Source organism: Alnus glutinosa, chromosome 2 (assembly GCF_958979055.1).
Source record: "Alnus glutinosa chromosome 2, dhAlnGlut1.1, whole genome shotgun sequence".
Lineage (NCBI taxonomy): Eukaryota > Viridiplantae > Streptophyta > Magnoliopsida > Fagales > Betulaceae > Alnus > Alnus glutinosa.
Genome location: NC_084887.1, coordinates 9886438 through 9912775, shown reverse-complemented (window position 1 = coordinate 9912775; position 26338 = coordinate 9886438). Strand labels below are relative to the sequence as shown.

The following is a 26338-nucleotide window of genomic DNA, read 5'->3' as shown; positions in this document are numbered from 1 at the left end:
CCAACTCTTTGATCGTAGGTCTCCACTTCCGGAACGTGGGTATTCATGTCTTCCGGAATGTGAGTCTCCACGTGTCCAGCTTATGTGTCTTATCGCATCCGGATTGTGTGCACCCACGTTTCGGATTGCGGGATTGCTATCCAGAATGTGGGCTTTAATATTCGAGACACCTTTGGGTGTCTCGAACTCTTGATGGATTCCTTGCAGATTACTTTCGGGTGGGCTTGGTTTTGTCGAGTGGTGGATCTCATGGCCTGGCCCATTTCGATGAATTGATGGGCCCGGGTAGTGGACCCTAAATTTGGCTTTCTCTGAGACTTTGAATAGTGAATGGGTTGAGTTGGACTCTTGAGCCAATTTACTAACTATTGGAAATATTTACCAACAAATATCTCATAAAATTGATATGACAAGGTTTAATAGTCTTTGAATAAGTTCGTTTTAAAAAAATAGCCAAGACTACAAGACCTTGCAACACTAGCTTCATGGGATATCTGTGTGGTATATCTTTTACTTTTGCCTTTTGGTATCGAATAAATAATTCAAAAAGTAATGCTAGAAACTACATTTTTATCTCATAATTATCCACAATGTTGATGTACGTAATAGCTACAATCAACCTTTCGATGAGTAATTATTAAAAAAAGAAGAAGAAGGTAATTAAAGGTTAGTTGAAACTGCCACATCAACATTGTGAAATAAAAATGTGGTTAGAACTACTACACTTTTCTCAATGAGTTTAACTTTTATAGGACTTGATATAAAATATGGGGTAATTACCTTTTTCCCCTATAAACTACAAACTTTTGCGCAAAACCCCCACAAATTACTAACTCGACCAAAATAGAGCATTCAACAACCAAAGACAATCATTTTCCCCCATTCCGTCAGTCAGAGGGGTTAAAACAAATGGTCAACGGGTCACGTGACCGTCACACACTGTTTTACCCTCATTTTCTTCCTCTTTTCCCCCCTATGAACTACTACCATCTTCCAACATGCTCCCATGTAAAATGGCACATGACGGTCACATGACCCGTTGACCGTTTGTTTTAACCCCTCTAACTGACGGAAGGGGGGAAAATGGTTGATTTTGGTAGTTGAATGCTCTATTTTGGTCGAGCTGGTAGTTTGTGGAGGCTTTGGGCAAAAGTTGGTAGTTTATGGGGAAAAAAAGTAATTACCCCTAAAATAGGTCATTTGTGTCCTCTAATAACAACTTGCCACATCAAATTGGAACACCAAAGCAATTTAAGCCGAAAAACATCAAATCACAACAAACTCATCGACCAAAAATCTGAACAAATGCTGCCGCTGCAGGACTGTGAATAGCCAATTACTTATACCCAAATGAGTAATGCTAAACATTTTCTTTGTATCTCTTTAAAATGGATGCGACTTTTATTAAATTTGTAATAAAGCCTTAGTGAACCACCACGATCTGATTTCTCGGCTGATCACAAGCTCGTATGCAGGGTTAGGGTCTCTTTGTCAATGATGTTTTGAGACATAGCCCTCGACATTGGGGTAGGTCTTCTTTTTGAATTAAGATCCTCTCAAATTATTTGTCTGAATCTCTCAAATTCGAGCAAGTGATTGTGAAAAACCACTTATGAGACTCACCTGACCAAATAAAAATTGAGCTGCCCAACCACTTACCTGATTATATGGGTCCTATAAGTGGCCTCTCACAACCGCTTATCCGAATTTGAAAAAATTCGGACAAATAATTTGAGAAGATTCAAATCCTCTTTTTTTTCGTTGATCCTTAAAAATCATGAAATTTGAAAGGGTTGGGCTGACTTTCTCCTAAAAAACAGGAGATAGGATTGGGTTGGGCTGACTTTTCCCTAAACCGACCCGGCCCAATATATAGGGTTTTAGCAACGTTCTCTGTTAACAAAATCACCCCTCTCAGGGTTTTTCTCTGCAAACTGATTCAGCTCCCTCTCCCTCTCTCTCCGTGACACAATGAAGGTCAAAGTAATTTCACGCTCTACCGACGAATTCACTCGAGAACGAAGCAAAGATCTCCAGGTCACATCTCTTTCTCTCTGTGTGAAATATTGTTATCTGAGCTCAAAATTTTCTCTCTTTTACTTTATCTCTGTAAAAAATGAACTTTTATTGTTTGAATTTTGATTAGAGGGTGTTCCGGAACTATGACCCGAACCTTCGGCCCCAAGAAAAGGCGGTGGAATACGTGCGAGCTCTTAACTCCGCCAAATTAGACAAGGTGGTTTGACATTCCAATCAAATTGTTTGGATTTTGTTGAGAATTTTGGAAATTTGGGTGTTCAATTTCATTGTTTTTCTTTTCGCGTATGCGACATTCAACGCCATTATGTTGATTTTTGGTTTTGGGCATTTGGGTGATTCTTTTCGTGTTTGGATGAGGATATGGGGTTTAGCGTGTTTAATGATGATATGAGGATATGGGGTTTATACTTATAAAAAAAAACGTGGTCAAATTGTTTTTGTTTGTTTATTGAGTTTTTTTTTTTTTGTTGGGGTGGGTTAGATTTTTGCAAGGCCGTTTCTTGGAGCAATGGATGGGCATATGGATGCCATTTCGTGTATGGCAAAGAACCCGAATCATTTGAGAGGAATATTTTCTGGGTCAATGGATGGAGGTACTTTACTTTTCTTTTATTGTTAAACTAATAATTATTGAACCTCGTGAAATATATGAGTGATTGATAATGTTAGATAACTTTGGTTTTGCTCTTTGTTTGGTTCATGCTGTTATTCTTTAAATTCAAATTAGGATACAGCATACGTTTCATCCCTGAAAATTATCCAAATTTCAAGTTCTTCCCTTCAAAATTTCACACCTCAAACTAGTCTGTATGTTTTTCAAAAAGCTTCATCCTATTTGTTTTCCTTTACCCATCACTCCACTAGACTATGAAAGAGAAAGTTCAAAATGAAGCCTTTTGGAAAACATATAAAAAAGGAGACAGAGACCATTTTGACATGCAAAATGTTTAAGATACGGACTTGAAATTTGGGTGACTAATTTGAATCTCCCCTTCCCCCTCCCCTTTTAAAAATATTTAAATTATTTTTGTATTCTAAATTTTCTCATCAATTTTTAGGGATTTTTAAGTTTTGGAGAATAAGGAACTTCTAGTTTTATGGATTTGGTGTTCCTAGTAATCGACGTCTTATAACAAGGTGTCATAAGTTTAGCTTGTTTTGCATTGCATTGCTTACATTGGCGTGTTCTAATCATGGGGAATAAAACAAACTCCAAAATTTGATCATGGTTTAGAGAGTTTTTTGTCGGCAAGTAAAGCAACTCTTTGATTGGTTTCTCTAATTTCTCCTTTTTTGAGCTCGCTTGGTGCTGGTTTTTGGCTGGTGGTGCTGATGGGCTGTTTCGTGGGTATGTCTCCATGGTGTTCCTTCTTGTAGCTCTTCAAACTAGGCAGAGATGGAGCTTTGCTTCTCTGTGGAAGCTAAAGGTTTCTCCTTTTCGGCGAAGGCAGACGTGTCGGAACTTCGCTTGGAGGAGAGGAGGAAGGGGTTTTGTGGGTTCATTTTTTTGGGTCTCCAATGTTCAGCGTGGTTGATGGCCACTGTTGAGGAGGCATTGAAGGCTCCAGTGAAGAAGGACTTCGTCAAGTATTTCTGGGAGGATGTGAAAGCCTTGATGGTTCGAGAGAGAAGGGGGGGGGGGGGGGGGGGGGTAACAAGGCTGGCCGTTACCTAGAGGTGGTAGCCTACGCTAAGGGTGGTCAAAAAGGGGCTATTTGGCTCCCTGAAGGCCGTGAAGGTTGGGGTTGGCCTCGGGTTATGGGTGAGTTGCGGCAGATGCTGGCATTCCTCGAAGCGAAGGAGTGGCCATTAGTTTTTTAGGTGCTTTCTCGGAGGGGAAACAGAAAGGGGGTATTTCGTCCGGTCGCTCCTATGCGGCAGTGCTATGCTCAGTGGATTGAGATGATGAGAAGACTGTGGGGTTGAAGCCGATGTCCATGACTCCTCTCGATCTGTTGTGAGGAGGTGTGAACGACGGTGAACTGCTACGAGTATGATTTAAGGGTCTCTGGGTCGTCGGCGGTTCTATCCAGCATCGCAATGAAGACGACAAAAGAGATGAAGGGCAATTTCGTCAATTACTGGTTGAAGATGTTTCTAGGTTTTTCTCGCTTAGAGATGGTTCGGGTCAGTGGATATATGGGTTTGTTAGTTGGGTTGGGTTTTAAGCCCAATGGTTTCAGGCCTAAGACTGACTACAAGAAGCCCATTATCCACCTCAAACCGGTTCACTAGTCTTCAGGTTAGGCTTTTAAGCTCTTTTTCAGGTCTTCTCTTCAGCCCAAAGACTCTGGGCGTGGACCTTCGGTTCTGGCAGGAACTCGCAGAGCTTTTGATGAGACCTCTTTGCCAAAGATCTTGACAGAGGAAGGTTTGGGTCTGACTCGATGGTAGGCTCGGTGCTGGGGTTGCTGGAGGTTAGGTCTTAGATGTTCTCGAAGCATCACCAGTTGGGTAATGTGGTTTTGGATTCCACGGCTTGAGATGGGCTTGGCCCTGTGAGTTCTGGTCCTACTCTTTTGGCATCTCTACTTGTACAAGAACCAGCTACGACGTCTTTGGAAGCTTCTCTCAAGCCTAAGGTGTCTTCTCCGGCTCCAGTTCACCTCTTCTCCGGTGGTACTTCCTCAGGGGCTGCTGAGTTGGGAGAGAGGCTACGTCTCTATCATCCAGTGGCATTGATCTCATAGCCGTTCCAGAATTATTATAGGAAGGCTAGGGAAGGTCGAGTTATGCAAATGAATGAGGGATTGTTTTTCGATTCTGTGGCGGCGATGAGGTTAGATTTTACTGGTGGGATTCCTTTTCCTTACTCGGGTGCCACTCCAAAGTCAAAGCCGGGGGTAACCTTGCCTATGGAGTCTAAGCTAGTGCAAAGCTCTTGGGTGGCACCCCTTGTTGACGAGACAGCTTTTGTGAAGGTTGTTATTAAGCAAACTCCTCCGGCGAGGGGTTTCTTACAGAGGGGTTTTCTCAACTCGAGTCTGGCAGGGCAAGTTTCGCCTAAAGTGTCAGTCGCGTCGCCGTCGACCCTAGTTGTTAAGGAAGATGAGGTGGTAGGGGCTTCCTCTCATTTGGGTCATTGCGTCTCTTCAACAGCTGAAAAGGGTGAGGACCTTAGGGTGAACGGTCTAATCAAGTCTCAGAAGTGGCCTGTAGGTTTTGGTCCGTCTAGGGAGGTTGTTGTGTGGGATCTGGTCAATGAGGTCTGGGATGGGGAGGATGGAGTATCCCCTTTCCCTTTGGGTGTTTATCCGCCTGATATGCATTTGGATTGGGCGGCGGATGGTGAAGAGGATGAGGTTATGCTTTTGGCTATCCTGGATGCCAGCGCAAGGGAAGAGTAGTTCCATCGGGAATCAACGGATGCGTGCCAAAAGACTAAAGGTAGGAGGGAGGTGTTGAATTTGAAAAGCTCCATTAATTATGGCGATGATTATGCAACCTCCCGGCGTCGGAAAAGCAAGGCTCACATATATGATGTAGTGTTGAGTGCCTCTCGTGGGTCTTAGGTCTTTTGGGCTTTTAGGGTCTTGCCCGTTTGTTGGGTCTTTTTTTTTTTTGGGCTGGTTTGGTTGCTCCCTTGTATATTACTTGTGTACTTAGGGGCGTTTTACAACTTTTTTTTATAAAATTTATTACTTATAAAAAAATAGAGTTTTCTGTTGGCCTGAATTTGGTACATATTATTATGTTATTATATTCTTCGTTTATTGGAGCTTTGCCCAATATAGTATATAACTCGCAGATTATGCTTTAGCTTTATCTAATTTGCTAACTTCTTTCCTTTTTTGATTGTTTTCTAGATATTCGGCTATGGGATATTGCTTCCAGGTAACTCATTAAGCACAGAACTTGAATTTTCTAAATTTTATAGATAAATTAAGATCTGGATTCTAGGCACCCTTTTGATATCATTCTGAATGTGTAAATGTTATATTTTTACATGCATGCACACATCATCTATGCACATTAGCATATGTTAATTGTTTGGCTACTAAGAATCCGTTTGGCCCCTCGATTTCACATGCCAAAAAGTGTGTTTTTAAATTTAAATAGCGGAAAGTGTCTTGTTTGGGAGTATATTTGGAAAAATTCATTGTTTGAAAAATGGAAAAACGCACGATTTTAAAGACCAAATCGCAATTTTAAAGGCCAAACCGCTAAACCAAACGGACCCTAAAACCACTTTTATCATTCAACTTTTCGTTATTAAAGATTTCTTCTGGAAATTGTGAAATTGTATTTGGATACTTAGTGCTTCTGTAATTGATATTTTGACATAGAAAGGCAAACAGTGTTTCAATTCTTTAATCATGTACAATGGATTGCAATTTCTTTTAGTCTGACCTGACTAAACTCTTTGATGCCTGTATTTGAATTGGTCTGGCAAGTTTTCTGTCTGTATTCTGGTTCAGTCTCCTTTATTGATCCCTTGCGAATCACTCTTGAGTAATTAGTTGAGAAACACAGCTGTTTTTTTTTGGATGCATATAATTGTGTATGCAATAGATAATTCCTATTCTTATTGAAGAGGAGCGAGAAAAACCGAAATCTTATTTTATTAGTCATAAGACATAAAGTTGGATGATATATTGTAAGACACAATAACAACTCAGCTAGGGTTGGGTCAGACTGAGACCATATAGGCCTTAGTTGTGCATGTGATCCTGAAAAAGAAAGCTATTCCTTCCATTTCTGCACATGTAAAATGGACGGCAAGTTCCATTGAATTGCTTATTTAGTTTTTTCTCATTTAATGAACTCTTTTGAGTTCTGTGTTCCTTTATTGATGCACCAAGCCCTGCGATTTATTGACATTTAAGTTTGAAATTTGAATACAAAGGCGAACAGTTTGTCAGTTTCTTGGTCACCGAGGTGCTGTACGAGGTCTGACGGCATCTACAGATGGACGTATCCTTGTATCATGTGGCACTGATTGCACGTAAGACACAATTAGCTGGATGTAATTTCAATTTTTGAAGATGGAGTTTTAGTTGTTGATTTGTACATATAGTTTTTTACTTGGTGAATTTGGACATTGTTGTTCAGTGTCAGGCTTTGGAATGTTCCTGTTGCTACTCTTAAGGAGTCAGATGACTCATCTAATAATTCTGTGAAGGTAGTGGCTTAGTTTGATGTTTTTAAATTTAGTGTTTTCTACTTTATTCCGACCTTCCTGAACAAATTATGATTCATTATTTTCAGCCACTGGAAGTTTATGTTTGGAAGAATGCATTTTGGTGAGGTTTTCATCGTGACTTGTCAAGAATATTGTCTTCATTTTTTCAATGTGATATATTTTCAATCCCTTCTTTTTTTCTCTTCTTTTTTTCCTTTCTCTCTCTCTCGAGGCTTACTTTGTAATTTTCAGGGCTGTTGATCACCAATGGGATGGTAGTTACTTTGCCACTGCTGGTGCCCAAGTGGATATATGGAATCAAAATAGGTATAGTTCTCAACTTCTTTATAACTTTTGTTTAATCCAAGGTGCAATTTTCCAATTATATTATGAAAATTTGCCTCTTGTAACTAGGTCTCAACCTGTAAGGAGTTTTGAATGGGGAACAGACACTGTCATATCTTTGCGATTCAATCCTGGAGAACCAAACCTCTTGGCAACATCAGCCAGGTATGCACGTTGACTTCTAGGTTAACGATTTGTTGTGATTGATGATATGGATATCAGATATAAATCTTAATCCATATTCATCTTAATTTATATTCCATAGTTCATATTCTATGAAGAGGAAGTTAATTTTTTTTTTACTATTTACTGATCCTCACAAATTTGTGAACTACAATTAATGGAAGTTAAAACATAGACCTATCAATTTTTTTTTTAATCCAAATTTGACTTATTCATAAAAGTTAAATTTTTTTTTACTATTTATTGACCCTCACAAATTTGTGAACTACAATTAATGGAAGTTAAAACATAGACCTATCAATTTTTTTAATCCAAATTTGACTTCTTACTTTTATTCTTAAAAGATGGAATATGTTTTACATTGAAAATATTCATATAGAAAATAACTTGATAAAATTTCAGAGAAAGTACTTGGGTCTTGTGTATATGAAACATAAAATGGTAGAAGCCGTAAATATGGAATATGAAAAGACCCTTGTACGTTGAGAGAGACTGAAAAAGAGTATTCCACAAAGTAGAAGCCACATTGCAGTGGAAAAGATGGTCAACGGACTCCTCAGTCTTCTTACACATGTAACATTTGTTTATCATGATAACGTGGCGCTTCCTGAGATTGTCCAAGGTGAAAATCTTTTCAAGAGCCGCCGACCATGTAAAAAAGGCCGTCCTTGAAGGAGTTTGAGTTTGCCACACACTCTTCTAGGGAAAGCGAGTACCTTTAGAGCAAGTCAAGGAGTAGAAGAAAGACTTGACCTTAAACAAACATTTTTTTAGAAAAGACCCACCAAAGCTTGTCTCCACTGCCTCTTCTTACTTTAACTGAATGCAGCACCACTTTAACTGAATGCAGCACCTGAGAGAAAGAAGTAAAAATATCCACCTCCCAATCATGCGTCTTTTTAGCAAAGCTCACGTTTTACTAGTTGGAATCGCCTAAAACCTTCAAATTATTTGCAACAGAGGCATCCTTCGTAGAGGCTATATCAAAAAGGGGCTGGGAAAGCTGCCTTGAGAGCCATATCCCCACACCACATGTCATGCCAAAAGATAATCCTGGTCCCATCCCCTACTTCAAATCTGGTGCAGCCTGAGAAAGTCTCCCAACTTTTTTTAACATTCTTCCACAACCCCACCCCAAAGGCTCTTGCGGGCTCAAAGCATCTCTCTCAATTCTATAGCGCCACAACCATTTTCCTGGCAGAGCGCAATTGAAGATCCTCAAGTTTCGGATACCCAACCCTCCGTCAAAGATCAGAGAGTAAACCTTAGCCTAGCTAACTACATAATATTTAAATTCTTCACCTATCCCTCCCCATAAAATGTCTTGTTGGAGCTTTTCAATTCGATTAGCTACACTAGCAGGAATGGGGAAGAGGGACAATAAGTATGTAGGTAGGTTGGTAAGAGTGCTCTTAATAAGGATGACCCTACCTCCCTTGGACAAAAACATTCTTTTCCAACTGGGCAACCGATGCTTCAACAACCCAAAATCATGCTGCCAACCCACAACCAACACTGGGAAAACAACCTGGAGGAGGGCCATCCTCCTAGGCAATAACTATTATTGGGGATCCGTTGCTTCAAATGTGACAAATCAGGCCATGGGATGACATTTTTATTATACGCCGTAAGCCTTTTTCCCAAATCTATCCTATTTCCATAATTGAGCCTGATGCAACCCCTTAGGCAATAATCTAGTGTTGCAATGAGTCTTTTCTTTCTGAAGAAGCACCTTATGTAAAATGTTAACATGTAGCAGTTGATTATTAAATTTTTTATGCATTACGTACCTGAAATTATATTAGACACAAGGCTGCTTACCAGTCACCTCATTGTGAGAATCCATAAATGAACTGGAAAATTAAAACCCAAACCCAACTAAACCCCAATTTGGTCAGGTTGGATTGATTCTTAGATTATCCAGAACTAAGTTGCATCCCTACTACATAACTTCAAATGATGCCTAGCCTCTACATACAACGTACAAGGTCATAAAACATGGAATAGAAAGACCCTTAGGAATCTTAAAACATGGAATTGAGAGAGATGCTTGGTGGAGAATTGTGGTGGACTCCAAATATGGAAGTTGATGGAGTGGGTGGTGCTCACTTGAGCTCGCAGGAGCCTTTGGGGTGGGGTTGTAGAAGAATGTTAGAAAAGGTTGAGAGACTTTCTCAGGCTGCACCAGATTCAAAGTGGGGTATGAGACCAGGATTAGCTTTTGGCATGACATGTGGTGTGAGGATATGGCTCTCAAGGTAGCTTTCCCAGCCCTTTTTGATATAGCCTCTACGAAGGATGCCTCTGTGATCCGGATAGATCTTGGAGATCAAGCGAAGGCCTACGTGGCAGTTCTTTAGCTCTCATGATGGTAGTGAATAAGGAGGCAATGTCCATATTTTTTTTTCCTTAATTGTTTTAGCTAATAAAGGAATAGAATTCCTCTAGTATTGATCTTTCCTAGTAGAATTCCTGCATGATGTAAACAATGGCTAGACCTAATGGTTATGTCTTATGACCTAGTCATCTTCTATTTAAGTATGAGTAATGATTCACTACCACCTTTTAATACAACTTTTCACCACCTTGCTTATGTGGCAAGGTGGTCTCCCACCTTATTTTATTTTTAAAACCTAAAAAGTAGTAGGGGACCACCTTGTCACATAAGTAAGGTGGTGAAAAGTTGTATTAAAAGGTGGTAGTGAATCATTACTCTTTAAGTATAACCCTAATGAATAAAGAATCATGCTGAGTATTATCAAAACCTAGAACATTTTTTGGTGTCTTGGAGGTCACGGCTCCCTCGAAGTAGCTTAAATCCTTTTCCCCTTGTTCTTGTGCTATTTGATTGCATCAAGTGGTTTCAGAGTCAGGTTCCTCTCTTTAATAAGAAATTGTTAAATCTAGAGGCTCAGTTTTCCTCAAACGAAAGAAGAAAAAAAAAAATTGAGAGAAAAGTGAAACAGTCATCATAGGCCATTCCCGGAACAAAAGCAGGGCCTACTAGGATTTTTCACTCGAGTTGAGGCCGGCAACACGTTCCTTCACGTAGAGAACCCAGCAACAACTCATGGAGGGACGGATGGGCAGCTTGGAGCAGTCGGTGCACTCCTTGACCGAGGGACATCAACAACTCATGGCTCGCATTACTAAAGTTTTCGAGATGCTGTCCACCCAAGGCAGAAGCCGACGTGAAGAAGGGAAAAATTCGCTGGGAGACATCGCACGGGAGACAGAGAGGATTCACAGGCGGGAGAAAGGTCTCACACTTTCGGCCACCGCCATGTCAAGTTAGATTTTCCCCGGTTCAATGGGGAAGAAGATCCAATCAGTTGGGGCTGCATGGCAGAACAATTTTTCAGATTCCAAGGAACCAGCGAAGAAGATAAGGCTACATTGGCTTCCTTCCACTTCGAAGGAGAAGCCCAACTTTGGTTTCAAATACTGCTACGTGAAGGGCGGGAGATAGGCTGGCCAGAATTTAAGGAGGGGGTATTTGCTCATTTTGGATCTACCCAATTCTATGATCGCTTTGGAGAATTAGCCAAACTGCAACAAGAAGGAAGTATAAGGGATTACCAGGCCAAGTTTGAATCCCTACTTTCAAAGATAGGGACTTTATCACAAAGCCAACAAGTTAGCTGTTTTGGAAGCGTCCTAAAGGAGGTAATCAAGGCGGACGTCACTGCTAAGCGACCCCTTACTCTCACTTCAGCCATCGGCTTAGTAAGGGTTTATGAGGCCCACAACATGGCTCTTAGAAAAAACGCTCCTTCAGACACACAGAGACTGCCCTTAACCCCCCGGAGCACCACAGGTTAGCAACCTCTTCCCATAAAAAGGTTAACACCTGAAGAGCTTAAGTAGAGGCAAGTAAGGGTTTATGTTTCAAATGCAATGAGAGTATGGACCGGGGCATCGTTGCAATTTTGCAAAAAGCTTTTCATGATTGAAGCTTATTTGGGGGAAGATGAAGAGGGGGACGTGATAACACAAGATGAGGAGGATGAAGATTTATGGGAGGATTGGGCGATCAATTTTTCTAGTACTCATTGATTTGGGCAGCACTCATAATTTTATGTGCTTAGTCCTTGCCCGCTTGTTAAAGTTACAACCTGCAGAGGAGGGAGGGATGGGCGTGATCATTACCTCAGTGGAGAAGATACGCAGTCCAGGTAAATGTGTTCAAATTCCAGTAGAATTGCAAGGCAGGATTTTTATAGTAGACTTTTGTATTATGCAATTGGGAGGTTATGGGGTTGTGCTAGGCACTCAATGGTTACGGATTTTGTGGCCCATATGCTGGGATTTTGAGACACTGGAAATGTAGTTTGTGTGAAATATGGAGCTTTTAGTATTACATGGAATAAAGAATGGGTCTGGCAGGTCAAGAGAGTTCCTGTTTCTCTTTCCAGACGGAGCTGAAAACATCAAGGTGGTGCTGAAACAGAATGGGAAGGAGAGGGAAGAAAAGATGGAACAAATATTGGAAGGGCATGGCGTGATTTTTGCAAAACCTAGGGAGTTGTCCCCACCACGTAGCCACGATCATCGCATCATTCTGCAGAAGGGAGCTGGACCTGTCAGTTTCAAGCCATATCAGTACCCATTTTTTCAAAAAACGGAGATTGAGGAGCAAGTAAAGGGGATGTTGGAAAGGGGCATAATTTGCCCCTATTAATCACCGGTATTCGTAGTCAAGAAAGGGGATGGAACATGGTGGATGTGTGTAGACTACCAGGAATTAAACAAGATCACGATGAAGGACAAATTCCTGATACCCGTCATAGATGAAGTCTTGGATGAACTTAATGGGGCCAAATATTTCACCAAACTGGACTTGAGCTTGGGATATTACCAAGTTCGAGTAGCTGAGGAAGACATTGAGAAGACTGCCTTCCGGACTCATCATGGGCATTAGGAATTCCTTGTTATGCCGTTCGGATTGATGAATGCTCCCTCTGCATTTCAATCTCTCATGAATGAGGTATTCTACACTCACCTTCGCAAATTCATCATGGTTTTCTTTGACGACATCTTAATATATAGTAGTGAGTGGGCACAACACATGGAGCATGTGAGAACTGTGTTGGACCTGCTGGAAAAACAGCAACTCTCTGTCAAAAGAACCAAATGCAGCTTTAGGCAGCAAGAAGTCCAATATTGAGGGCATGTAATCTCCCTCGAAGGCGTGGGGGTTGACTCCGAGAAGGTAGAAGCAATGAAGAAGTGGCCCAAACCAAAAACGCCCAAGGCTATGCGTGGGTTTTTGGGACTCACGGGGTATTACCGGCGCTTTATACAAGATTATGGGAAGATAGCAGCCCCATTGAATCAAATGTTGAAGAAAAATGACTTTGCTTAGACTGCTGCGCGGGGAGTGCCTTCGAGAACCTCAAACAAGCCATGATCAAAGCCCTTACCGGATTTCTCTAAGGAGTGTGGTAGAATGCGACGCATGCAGAGTGGGCATAGGGGCCGTCTTACACCAGGAGCAGCCCATAGCTTTTTTGAGCCAGGCACTGTAAGGAACCCGGCTTTTGTTGTCCATGTACGAGAAGGAGATGTTAGCATTGGTGATGACAGTCTAGAAATGGCGATCCTACCTCCTTGGGTTGCACTTTGTGCCTTTGTGGTGAGATCCGATCAACACAGCCTTAAATAATTACGGTCCCAAAAAATATCTACGACCGCGCAGCAAAGGTGGTTGTATAAGTTAATGGGGTTTGATTTTTCTATTGAGTACAAGAAAGGTAAGGAGAATATTGTGGCCGATGCACTATCACGCAGGGATGAAAAATCAGGTTTGGGAGGGGGAAAGAATTTACAGCAAGCCGCGTTATTGGCAGTGTTGGGCTCGATTCCAAACTGGCTAGAGATAGTCAAAGAGGAAGTGGGGAAAGATTCATCCCTTCAAGAACTCATCGAGAAGGTTAAAGAAGGGGAAGCATTTGGCCCCTGGAATTTCAAGGATGGCCCCTTGTACTACAATGACCGTATTTACCTACCAAAAAATTCAACGCTTCTTGCCACAATTCTGGAAAAAATACATGGCAACTGGGTTATCACAAAACCTTCCAAAGAGTCCAAGCCAATTTCTATTGGAAAGGCATGAGGAGTCGAGTAAAGGAATTCATCAAGAACTGTGACGTATGCCAACGCCATAAGAGTGAAAATCTCACCACAAGAGGGTTGTTGCAGCCGCTCCCAATTCCAGAAAAAATATAAGAGAATATATCAATGGATTTCATTGATGGCTTGCCAAATTCGAGAGGAAAGACAACCATTTTTGTGGTGGTAGATCGGCTGTCCAAGTATGCGCATTTTGTAGCAATTAGCCATCCCTACACGACAGTGAGCATAGCACAAGTTTTCTTCAAAAACATTTTTAAGCTCCGTGGAATGCCGAAGTCCATAGTATGCGACAAGGATCCTGCTTTCACAAGTCACTTTTGGACAAAATTGTTTAGGCTATGAGGGACTTGTTTCTATTTCTGCCCAGCTTATCACCACCTTAGTTTAGGCTACATAATTGTTTCAATTGTTTAGGCTACAAGTCCCTTTTGGATGATTCACCACCTCAGTTTGCCCGTCCGTTTGGGGGTGATAGGCTGAGCTGAAATTGAAACAAGTTACTGCAGTGTAGGGATGACTAATTGCTACAAAATGCGTATACTTGGACAGCCGATCTACCACCACAAAAATGGTTGTCTTCCCTCTCGAATTTGGCAAGCCGGCGATGAAATCCATTGATACATCCTCCCATATTTTTTCTGGAATTGAGAGTGGTTGCAACAACCCTCTTGGTGTGAGATTTTCACTCTTATGGCGTGGGCATACGTCACAGTTCTTGATGAATTCCTTTACTCAACTTCTCATGTCTTTCCAATAGAAATTGGCTTGGACTCTTTGGAAGGTTTTGTGGTACCCCTCATGGAAGCCGCGATGTATTTTTTCTAGAATCGTGGTAAGAAGCGCTGACTTTTCTGGTAGGTAAATCTGGTCCTTGTAGTACAAGAGGCCATCCTTGTAATCCCAGGGACCGAATGCTTCCCCTTCTTTAACCTTCTTGATGAGCTTTTGAAGGGCTAAATCTTTCCCCACTTCCTCTTTGATTATCTCCAGCCAGTTTGGGATCGGGCCCAACACTGCCACTAACTATGCTTGCTGTAAATTCTTTCCCTCTCCAGTCCTAATTTTTCATCCCTACGTGATAATGCATCGGCCACAACATTCTCCTTACCCTTGTACTCAATAGAAAAATCAAACCCCATTAACTTATACAACCACCTTTGCTACGTGGTGGGAGAGATTTTTTGGGACCATAAGTATTTAAGGTTGTGTTGATAGAATCTTACCACAAAATGCCACCCGAAGGGGTAGGGTCACCATTTCTGGACTGCCATCACTAACGCTAACATCTCTATCTCGTACATGGATAGCAAGAGCTGGGTTCCCTGCAGTGCTTGGCTCAAAAAAAGCTATGGGTCATTCCTGGTGTAAGACGGCCCTTATGCCCACTTTGCATGCGTCGCATTCTACCACAAACTCCTTAGAGAAAACTAGTAAGGTGAGTACCGGTGCTTTGATCATAGCTTGTTTGAGATTCTCGAAGGCACTCTCCGCAGCAGTTGTCCAAGCAAAGTTATTTTTCTTCAACATTTGATTCAATGAGGCTGCTATCTTTCCATAATCTTGTATAAAGCGCCTGTAATACCCCGTGAGTCTCAGAAACCCATGCATGGCCTTGAGTGTCTCCGATTTGTGCCGCTTCTTCATTGCTTCTACCTTCTCAGAGTCAACCCCCACGCCTTCGAGGGAGATTACATGCCCCAAATATTGGACTTCTTGCTGCCCAAAACTGCATTTGGTTCTTTTGACATAAAGCTGCTGCTTTTCCAGCAGGTCCAACATAGTTCTCACATGCTCCATGTGTTGTGCCCACTCACTACTATAATTTAATATGTCGTCAAAGAAAACCATGACGGATTTGCGAAGGTGATCTTATTTAATTCCCGGTAGTCTACACACATCTGCTATGTTCCGACCCCTTTCTTGACTGCGAAGGTGATTTTATTTAATTCCCGGTAGTCTACACACATCTGCTATGTTCCGTCCCCTTTCTTGACTAGGAGTATTGGTGATGAATGGGGACTGTAGGAGGGGTGGATTATGCCCCTTTCAAGCATCTCCTTTACTTGCTCTTCGATCTTCGTTTTCTGAAAAAATGGGTACTAATATGGCTTGACACTTATCGGTCCAAATCCCTTTTGCAGGATGATGCGATGATCGTGGCTGCATGGTGGGGCCAGCTCCCTGGGTTTTGCAAAAATCACCCCATACCCTTCCAATATTTGCTCCATCTCTTCTTCCTTCTCCTGTCCATTCTGTTTCAGCACCCCCTGGTTGTTCTCCGCTCCTGCTGGATAGAGAGACAGAAACTCTCTTGAACTGTTGGACCCATTTTTTATTCCATGTAATACTATTGGCTCCCTATTCTACACAAACTGCATTTCCACAACCCCATAACCTTCCAATTGGAGAATATAAAAGTCTATTGTAAAAATCCTGCCTTGCAACCCTACTGAAATTTGAACACATTTACCTGGACTGCGTATCTTCTCCCTTGAGGCGATGATCACGTCCATCCCTCCCTCCTCTGCAGGTTGTAACTTTAATAATCGGGCAAGGGCTAAACTCATAAAATTATGAGTATTGCCCGAATCAATGGGTACTAGAAAAATTGATCGCCCAATCCTTGCATAAATCTTCATGGTTTTGGGTGTGTCTTTACCGTAATGGCATGCAAGGAAATCTTAGGGGTGTCATCCTCCTCATCTTGTGTCATCACGTCCCCATCTTCATCTTCCCCCAAATAAGCTTCAATCATAAAAAGCTCTTTGCAATGATGCCCCGGGCCATACTTCTCATTGTATTTGAAACATAGACCCTTCTCTTGCCTCTTTTTAAGTTCTTTAGGTGTTAACCTTTTGATGGGAAGAGGTGGATGACCTGTGGTGCTCCGGGGGTTATGGTCGGTCTCTGCGTGTCTGACGTAGCGTATTTTCTAAGAGCCATGTTGCGGGCCTCATAGACCCTTGCTAAGCTGATGGTTGAAGTGAGAGTAAGGGGTCGTCCAGCAATGACATCAGCCTTGATTACCTCTTTTAGGCCGCTTACAAAATAGCTAACCTGTTGACTCTGTGATAAACTTCGTATCTTTGAAAGTAGGGATTCAAACTTGGCCTAATAATCCCTTATACTTCCTTCTTGCTGTAGTTTGGTTAATTCTCCAAAAGGATCATAGAATTGGGTAGGCCCAAAAAGAGCAAATACTCACTCCTTAAATTCTAGCCAGCCTATCTCCCGTCCTTCACGTAGCAGTATTTGAAACCAGAGCTGGGCTTCTCCTTCTAGGTGGAAGGAAGCCAATGCAGTCTTATCTTCTTCGTTGGTTCCTTGGAATCTAAAAAATTGTTCTGCCTTGTAGACCCAACTGGTTGGGTATTCTTCTCCATTAAACTGGGGACAGTCTAGCTTGACTTGGCGGTGGCCGAAGGTGTGAGATCTTTCTCCTGCATGGGAATCCTCTTCGTCTCCCGCGCGATGTCTCCCCTGCGAATTTTCCCTTTTTCATGTCGGTTTCTACCTTGGGTGGACAGCATCTCGAAAACTTTAGTAATTTGGGCCATGAGTTGCTGATGTTCCTCAGACAAGGAGTGCACCAATTGCTCCAAGCTGCCCATCCGTCCTTCCATGAGTTGTTGTTGGGTTCTTTGCGTGAAGGAACGTGCTGTCGGCCTCAACTCGAGTAGGGGTGTGCAAGGGGCGGGGTGGGGTGGATTTCCGCCCTTTTTGCCCCCGCCCTGCACCCCTGCGAGTGCAAGAAATCAAACCCGTACCCCAAACAAAATGTGATGTGTCCGTGCGGGGTGGGGTGATGCAGGGCGGTTTGTGCGGGTTTTCTGCTACTAGCTGCAAAACCACACCACCACGGGCCACGGCAACACGATTCCACGAACATAAACACGATGAAACACCCCTTACACAGTTACACCACCCACCAACACAAACCCAGAAACCCTAAACACAAACACAAACTAGATCTAACACAGCCTGTCTTCAAAAACCACGGCTCCAAAATGGCTAAATCTCACTGCGTGGTAGACTGGTAGTGGTAGATGAACGGTTGAAGAAGATGTAGAGCCGAAGAAACGAAGATCAGCGTCAGAGAAAAAGGTTGAGTCCAGAGAGCTCTCCTAAACCCTAATGAAATTGAGTATAGTGGTAGACTGGTAGTGGCAGCGGCGGCGCGGTGTGAGACTAAGGGGTTGAGGGCACTGAGGGGGTGAAAAGGCCGAAGGGCGAATTGGCAAAGGGGAACTCTCTGGAAGACGAAATGCCAAAATTGAAAAAAAAAAAAAAAAAAATTTACACGGTGCGGGGCATGTCCCCAGGATTTTTCCAAATCCAAACCCGCAAACCGCACCGCACCGTGCGGTTTGCTTAAAACATTACCGGGATCCGTTTATTAGGGGCACAGGTAGGTGTTGTTAAGGGTCGGTTTTGCGGGTCGGGGCGGTTCTGGGCGGGTCCTGCACACCCCTAAACTTGAGTGAAAAATCTTGGTAGGCCCTGCTTTTGTTCCGGAAACAGCCTATGTTGATTGTCTCACTTTTCTCTCAATTTTTTCTGGTTTCATTTGAGGGAAACCGGGCCTTTAGGTTTAACAATTTCTTGTTAAAGAGAGGGACCCTAGCTTTGATACCACTTAATGTGAATCAAATAGCACAAGAACAAGGGAAAAAAGGTTTAGGCTACTTCAAGGGAGCCGTGACCTCCAAGACACTAAAAGATGTTCTAGGTTTTATAATAATCAGCATGACATTTTATTCATTAGGGTTATACTTAAATAGAAGACGGCTAGGTCATAAGACATAACCATTAGGTCTAGCCGTCGTTTACATCATGCAGGAATTCTACTAGGAAATATCAATACTAGAAGAATTCTATTCCTTATTACCTAAAACAATTAGGAAAAGAAAATATGGAGATTGCCTCCTTATTCATTGCCAGCGTGAGGCCTACGGTTTTGCCATGTAGCCCTTCCAAGATCTGTCTATATCATTGTACTAAGGGGTGCTTCACGCTTTTATTGAGATTGGCTTATTACTTATCAAAAAAATATAAATTGAGAGTATTCTGAAATTGTTGTTGCATACCTCCAATATTATTGAGAAACTAACTGATCTTTTGTTTCAGCAACATAGATTAATAGAACTTGAGGCTGTAATAATTGACTGAATGTGCCCTTGGTGTAGATTTTGGTTCAGCAATTGCGTATAGTTGTGGGGCAAAGATGCAGCACATGTACTTCTTCAAATTTTCCCATGAGTTAATATTCTTCTTCCCTTACCTCAGGGGCGGAACCACCCTTTGGAAATTTTTTCAAAAAATCCTCCAAAAGTTTAAAAAGTCCTTTAAATTTGATGTTTTTTGTGAGACACGGACCCCCAAAAAACTTTTTTTTTAGTTTTGCCCCTCACCTAAGATTCTAGTTCTGCCCCTGCCTTACCTCACGTGAGCCATCGTTTTTTAGTTGTCAAGTATGGGTACAGCAAATTTTTAAACCCAATTCCTAGTGGAAGCATTCTCCACTTAATTATTTGTGACCTCCTCCACAGAAATGCTTTGGGGTTGATAGATGTTGTTGCATAGCGGTTGCTATTTTAACCACTTGTACTATGCTTGCATTGTTGTCTCATTCAAGGCTTCTTCTACAATGGCTTACCAAGCGTTGCTGCATCTCCTTGGTGGCATGGTGCAGGATCTGATACCAATTGATGCAAGAAAACCTTGATACCAACTAAACGCGTATAGGATAAACGGTGTTTGCAAGAAAATAGAAAACTTTGCTTTAATTTTGTTGATTTGCCCACGATTACCAAAAGAAAAGCCTTCTCCAGGCGTGTTATTTTTCATAGGATGTCAGAGCTGAAGGTATCAACACTTGTTGATTACTTAGGAATACTAAGGATTGGAAAACAAAGAGAAACTCTCTTAAAATTTTATTCCAAAACTCAATCATTTGTCTTTGTATGAGGGATATATATTATTGTGTGAAGAAAACTCTAAGCAAAACCCTAAATGAAGCAAATTATGAAAAGACCACTTGTGTTTGGTCTACATGTTATTAGATTAAAAAAAAGAAAAAAAAAAGTGAACCTTAAACAAAATCCAGAGTAAAAACTGACTTAAATTTGCCAATCTAATACGACATTCAAAGTGGGCATTCGGACAGTGCTTTGGATGTTATCCTTCCTAAGAATCCCATATCTGTTTTGTTCAAATGGTGTTCAAAGGCAAATACAGTGGGTGGGTGCTGAAAACTATATTATCTGTGTATGATTTAATTGATCCATGTTCTTTATAACTCATTTGTGTTCCTTTTCAGAATTCAAATTCAAAATATGTAATTCATTTGTTTTTCTTCTTTCTTTGTATAGTGACCGGAGCATAACACTATATGATTTGCGCATGTCATCCCCAACAAGGAAATTGATTATGCAGGTATTGTTGGCACATTATCATGAGTTATATCACATGGATATAGTTCTTAGACTTGTCATTTTTTTTTTCTCGAAACTTCAATAATAATGTTGTGAATTTGGTAATTCAAACTCAAAGACATATCTGTTGAGTTCTCCAAATATGTTATTGAATATTAAATCTTACAGAAATTGACTTATTCTTGCTCCTTGATTGTTTGCTTGGGTTTTAATGTTAATCATTTCATGAAGGACATCACACATGAGCATTGTTGTTAAAACTTAGATCTAAATTGTAAGAAAAATCTCTTCCAGGTGGGAGCACTTGCCTAGTCATAGGATTCTGTAGAATCGTGATCCACATCGATCCTAAGGAAATTAAACTAGTTAGAGCCAACTACCGAGACCATTGTTTAAAGATTAGGTTTTTGTGGCTTTTCAATAAAAGGACATAATTTGGGCCAGGGTTGGCGGGGAGCCCAACCCTAATAATTCATGAGTGATGGGTCAGAAGCATGCCTATCTTGCTTAAAAACTTGAATACCTGTAGAGCATGTAAAATCATCGTTATGAGAAAGCTAAAGTAATAATTAACAAAAACATTAAACCTAAAAGAAAACAAAAAGGTTCAAAGCTTTTGCTCAAAATATATCTTGAGGTATATTTTATTGCCTTATTTGATGAATAGAAGATTAGAATTTTTAACTTGATAAATAGTTGCAAAGCTAATGTATAGAAAAATTTAAGTTTAAAGCATAACTACAGAATCACTTAATTGATATAAATGTGATACTTAATAAATAGAATTAATAATATAATATTCTAATGTAATTCAGTGTGATGATGATAATAATAATAAGAAATACAAAAATTTGAGGAGATGCCATGTAATGCAAACTTTATATGAAAGGTAAATACTTTTTATTTCGCTTTATATGTGTTTTTGTTAAAGAGGGTAGTTTTATTTGAAAGACAATGCATTAAATTATATCTCCTTAAAAGTTGGATTTTGTAGTATGGACAAGCAATACGGGATGGAGAGACTATAATGCAGAGTACTACTTTTTAGTGATCATCACATGGACTTCTGAAATCGTTGAGTGCAATATATAGGTCAAAACAAAAATACTATCTCAGATTGTCTAAACATATCTACAAATTCACATGTGCCACTGTAATGTTCTGCTGCCTGCCTCTTAATGCATTGTTTCTAGATGTCAACCTTGTCCACTTGCAACAGGGTTTTTCATTTCTTCTCTCTCTCTCTAATCGAAAGGAGATTGGGGTGGGGAGAGGGGGGCCTGGTTTCCAATTATCATTTGATTAAACTCTTCGAATTTGGACTTTATGTCTAAATCTACTTCTGGTTGAAAGAGTCTTGTCAAGCTTTGACGTTAACAAATTTTGAGAAATTGATCAAAAATGGTTTGGACTTTGGACACTGTCGTAATTTTTGTTCATTTTTTTGAATGGGAAAAAGGTAAAACTGAGTTTATTTTGGTAAAATGATATTAAACTTGGGGCATAAACGTCAATGTTCATTTTTAATGTTGGATAGCTGCACAATTTTGATAAAAATCAGATAGTATAATCAGAGGATTCTTTCCCTAATGATCCTGGGGCCGGGGTTGGATAACAATAAGTTTCTACGCCATTTTTAGAAAATTAGCAAGAAAAAAACCTATCCTCTTTGATAATTTTACTCTCTAGTAGTTTAATTTCTTCGGAAAAATTTCATTGGACCTAAGTAGACAGTCACAGGTCTATAAGAACCAATAGCTATAAAAATGACCACACTCGAAGGATTAAACTTGGAAAATCCTGGATAATTACTTGAGCATGGTACAGCAAATTCAAAACAAGTTCAGATTTCAGACTGAATCCAAATTTGGAATCGTAGAATTAGCTATCAAGATTCGTTCTAATGAAAGCTCATATATTGAACCAATAACTGGCCTGGTTGATTAAATGGTCCTAACTATGGGAATTGAGGCTGGACATGAGGAACCAGGCAAATAAGTAACTTACTTTTTGTTCAGATATCAAAGCTAGAACACTCCAATTGGCCCTTTCCTTCTCCACTTCATGCTCCCATGTTTCTTACCACATCTTATCCAAATCAATTGGGCCCCCCTCATAATAGAAGTTTGTGACTATTATAATTAGAAACTTTAAGAGTCATATGCAAGATAAACAAGTGGCATCCCTGAGGTTTTAATTACTCTTTTTTATATTTACAATCAGCATATTACAAATATTGTATCTTTCAAGATCTTCTTCTTCTTCTCTTCTTTTTTAATGGTTAGAGAATGGTGAGTGAGTGGAAAATTTTCTTTTTCTTTTCTTTCTTTTTATTCTATGAAGTAATTCTTATTCATAAGCTGCACAAGTTTTTGATATGGCTTTCCAGTGATGTTTTTATTTGTCTTCTGAGAAGTGAGCATGTTCTTTCTGTAACTCCAAAACTTATATTATCAGTTGACTATAGCGAAGCTGACTTGTTTTTTTTCTTTCTTTTTTTGGGTTACAGACAAAAACTAATTCTATTTCTTGGAACCCAATGGAGCCAATGAACTTCACAGCTGTAAGCACAAGTATTGAAGCTTGTTTTGTTTGAAATATTTATTTTTTGCTTTTTTGTTTTACAAGGGTGTGGTTTCAAATTATCTTTAGTGTCACTGTTGGGTTTATTAAATGCTTGAGATTGCAGTCAATTTTCAGTCTGATAGTGAATATCTGCAGTCAGAGTGGGGCACTTCCTGATGTAAATTGGGAGGAAATACCTCAATATTATACAGCAAACTTGTGACAGTTACCAGTCCATTAATCTTGCCCATCGCCCTACCTTCTGGTGATCCGATCTAGAAAAAGGACCCAAGAACTGTTTTTGGTTGTCTTAATGCTATAGTTTCCCCCCTTCAGTAAAGCATGTAAAAAAAGTGGACCTTTTGGAGGGTTGCATATCATGAATTAAAGTCATAATGTACTGCAATATTTTTTCATGCACCATGATAGGACACATCAACTTTGTGCTCTCCATATACAGCATATTCTTTTTCCACCGCGGATTACATTCCATGCCAATGCAGGCTAATGAGGACTGCAACTGCTATAGCTATGACGCCAGAAAGCTTGATGAAGCCAGAATGGTACACAAAGATCATGTTTCTGCAGTGTAAGATGGCTTTTGTGTACTTTTGAAAGCATTATGTTCATGCTTTATATTATTTATCTCATTCTGGAGACCATCTATCTTAACACCTTAATTTAATTTTCTCAGGATGGACATTGATTACTCACCAACTGGTCGAGAATTTGTTACTGGATCGTATGATAGAACAGTGAGTTTCTTCTTGTAGTAGGTCATGACTTATGTTCCATACTCAATGGATAGAGATAGCCATAGTACTGAATTGAACTTTGTTTTCTGCAGGTGAGAATATTCCAGTATAATGGTGGTCACAGCCGTGAAATCTATCACACACAGAGAATGCAAAGGTTATATTAGTTATAATTCTTATGGACCTTTGTATTTTTCCCCTCTTCAGAAATGTTAGGTTTATTGAATTTCTACTACTTCTGTAAGCAAATCGTACTTTTTATTTAAACCCCTCACTTCAGTGAAGAAACCCTTGTTGGCTGGATCTTTAGCTTTGGAGGGTATCTAATTGAAGGTTGAATGAAGAAGCACATTTTTACTGTATAAGTTTCAATTTTCTAACTAAAAGTTTCCTGTCTACATAGGGTATTCTGCGTCAAGTTTAGCTGTGATGCAAGTTATGTTATTTCCGGGAGTGATGACACCAACGTTAGGCTTTGGAAAGCTAAAGCATCAGAACAATTGGGAGTAGTAAGAATCTCTTCCTGCATATCTGCGGTTCTGTTTTAAGGCTTCAATACTGACATCATAAAATTTTATTTTAACGTCACAAAATTCTGTGATACTTCTTTTTCTACGGTCTTGTCAACTAATTTCTGTAGTTCAGATCCTTTACCATCATTGCAATGCTCTGTGACTCTGATCATCTCTCTTTTATGCTGCAGCTTCTCCCTAGGGAAAAGAAAAAGCACGAGTATCATGAGGCTGTCAAGAATCGCTACAAACACCTCCCTGAGGTCAAACGTATTTTGAGGTATGAAGGGATACAAACACTAGCTCTTTGATAGTCATGGAGTTTCTTCAAATGTTAGTGATGGTATTAAGATGATTTGTTGTTTTAACTAATGTTAGGGCACTAGTAACTTTGCAAGAAAGCATTCATGAATCAGTTGAGTGCTCACTATTGATGTAGCATAATCAGTTTTAGGGGTTTAAAGGAGGCTCCTTTGGGTGCTTGCTGAGTTTGAATTGACCCAGCTATTAGGTTTATAGACATTGGCATGGTTGCGGATGTGGAGCATTGACATGTAGGTCCCATAACAAAATCAAGTTCTCCATCTACATGTTTGGCTTGGAGTTCAATTCTTTTTTTTCTTGGCTCTTTGTAAAGTTGATCATGCCTAGCAAGATACTAAGGCATGACAGAGCAAAATTGCTATTGAATGAATATGCTCCCTCTGTCCAAATTGTTTGTCCACTTTAGAAAACTCCCAACTTTTTAACGGATATCATTTAATGCATTGTCTTTGAAATAAGAGATGTGCTATACATCCTCCTCCTATCCTCCTCCCATCCTCCCACTTTTGAAAATCACCATTAAGTATGTTGGGGCCATATGAGGGATCCACATGAACTCCACAGATGCAATGATGGTTTTCAAAAGTGGGAGGATGGGAGAAAGGCAGGAGGATGAAATGAATTATTTCTCTTGAAATAAACTTACCAGTTTCCAAAATAATCCTAACTAATTTAAATTCAAATAAAAAAAAGAAAAGAAAGGAGTATGACTTCCCAAAGAAAGTAAATAGTAAGTTCGGGGAGATATTGAAATTGTGTTCTTTGACTGTTCAAAGTCGACAATATTTTGGAATATCTCAAAATGGAATAGTGGACAGACAATATTGGACGAAGATGGTATTTAGTATTCTTTCTTGATGGTATTTTTTATTTCATTCATTTTACTTGTTGGTAGCTTGCTAATCAAGTTTCTGGAAAGAAGCTTTGCAAAGTTTAAGTATGCAACTGGACTTTTTGCAAATTCAATTTCTGCAAAGAAGCTTTTGCAAAGTCTTAAGTATGCATTGGGTCCTTTTGCTTGGTAGAGGCCCTTAAGAATGCAATTTATGCAAAGAAGCTTTCTAGCGACTTTTGAGTCTCTAGGTGGGACTCCTAGTGCTATTTAGAAAGGAATTCTCACTTATATGCTTTTTATGTTGAATGATGGTTGTGCAGGCATAGGCACTTACCATTACCAATATACAAGGCTGCTGCTCTCAGGCGCACCATGATTGAAGCTGCAAGGAAGAAAGAAGAGAGAAGGAAAGCTCACAGCGCCCCGGGAAGCATTTCATCGCGACCATTACGTAAACAAAGAATCATTAAAGAAGTTGAGTGAGTCATTCATATAGCAGGTGCATCTGGGTAGCGTGCTTGTGCATATATGGTTATCTGAGGTTGGAATCTCCTTGATGACCCAAAAAGTAGGTTTGAATCTATTGGCAAGTTTCCTCTTCAGCCCAAGGCATGGTTTCATGGACTCCGTTTTCTACTGTAGTCCAAAGCAAGAGAAGTATAAGATTTCTACATGTTACAGTTTAGGTAGACCGTAGACCCATTAATTTTATCTGTCGGTTATGTAATCTTTTGTATCAGAATTCATTTTGGTTTCAATGGGAAAGAAACAGTTCAGATTCCTCTTATTTGAACGGAGACAACCATGCTAGCCTTTCTGGTTAAGGTGCAGAATGTTCCAGGCTCCCTAGGCTGAAACCCTAATTAGCTCCACCTGAGTGTTAAGTGCCCCCATGTCCATGAGCTAGGTCAGATGTGGAAACGTGCTTAGAGCATTTAAAGCAACTTTCTTTTGATTTTTTTTTTATTTATTTTTTTTTTAAAAAAAAAAAAGATTTTGGGAACAAAGTTAAATTTTACTTTCCTATCTAAATATACTCCATAATTTTTATTTATTTATTAATTTTTTTTATATCAATTAAATATTAT

At 40.2% G+C, this 26338-nt stretch overlaps 1 protein-coding gene across 1 annotated transcript; it reads left to right on the top strand.

The window, feature by feature from the left end:
* Positions 1-1902: 1902 nt before the first annotated feature.
* LOC133861890 (uncharacterized) lies at positions 1903-26037 on the top strand. The gene is made up of 17 exons (XM_062297710.1): positions 1903-2037; positions 2147-2236; positions 2522-2633; positions 5847-5874; positions 6887-6985; positions 7093-7162; positions 7249-7283; positions 7415-7489; positions 7577-7672; positions 20197-20260; positions 22769-22822; positions 23328-23413; positions 23519-23579; positions 23672-23736; positions 23983-24088; positions 24283-24371; positions 25571-26037. Exons 1-17 carry the CDS (start codon positions 1972-1974, stop codon positions 25731-25733), a joined length of 1359 nt encoding a protein of 452 aa, XP_062153694.1. The 5' UTR covers positions 1903-1971; the 3' UTR covers positions 25734-26037.
* The last annotated feature ends 301 nt before the right edge of the window (positions 26038-26338 follow it).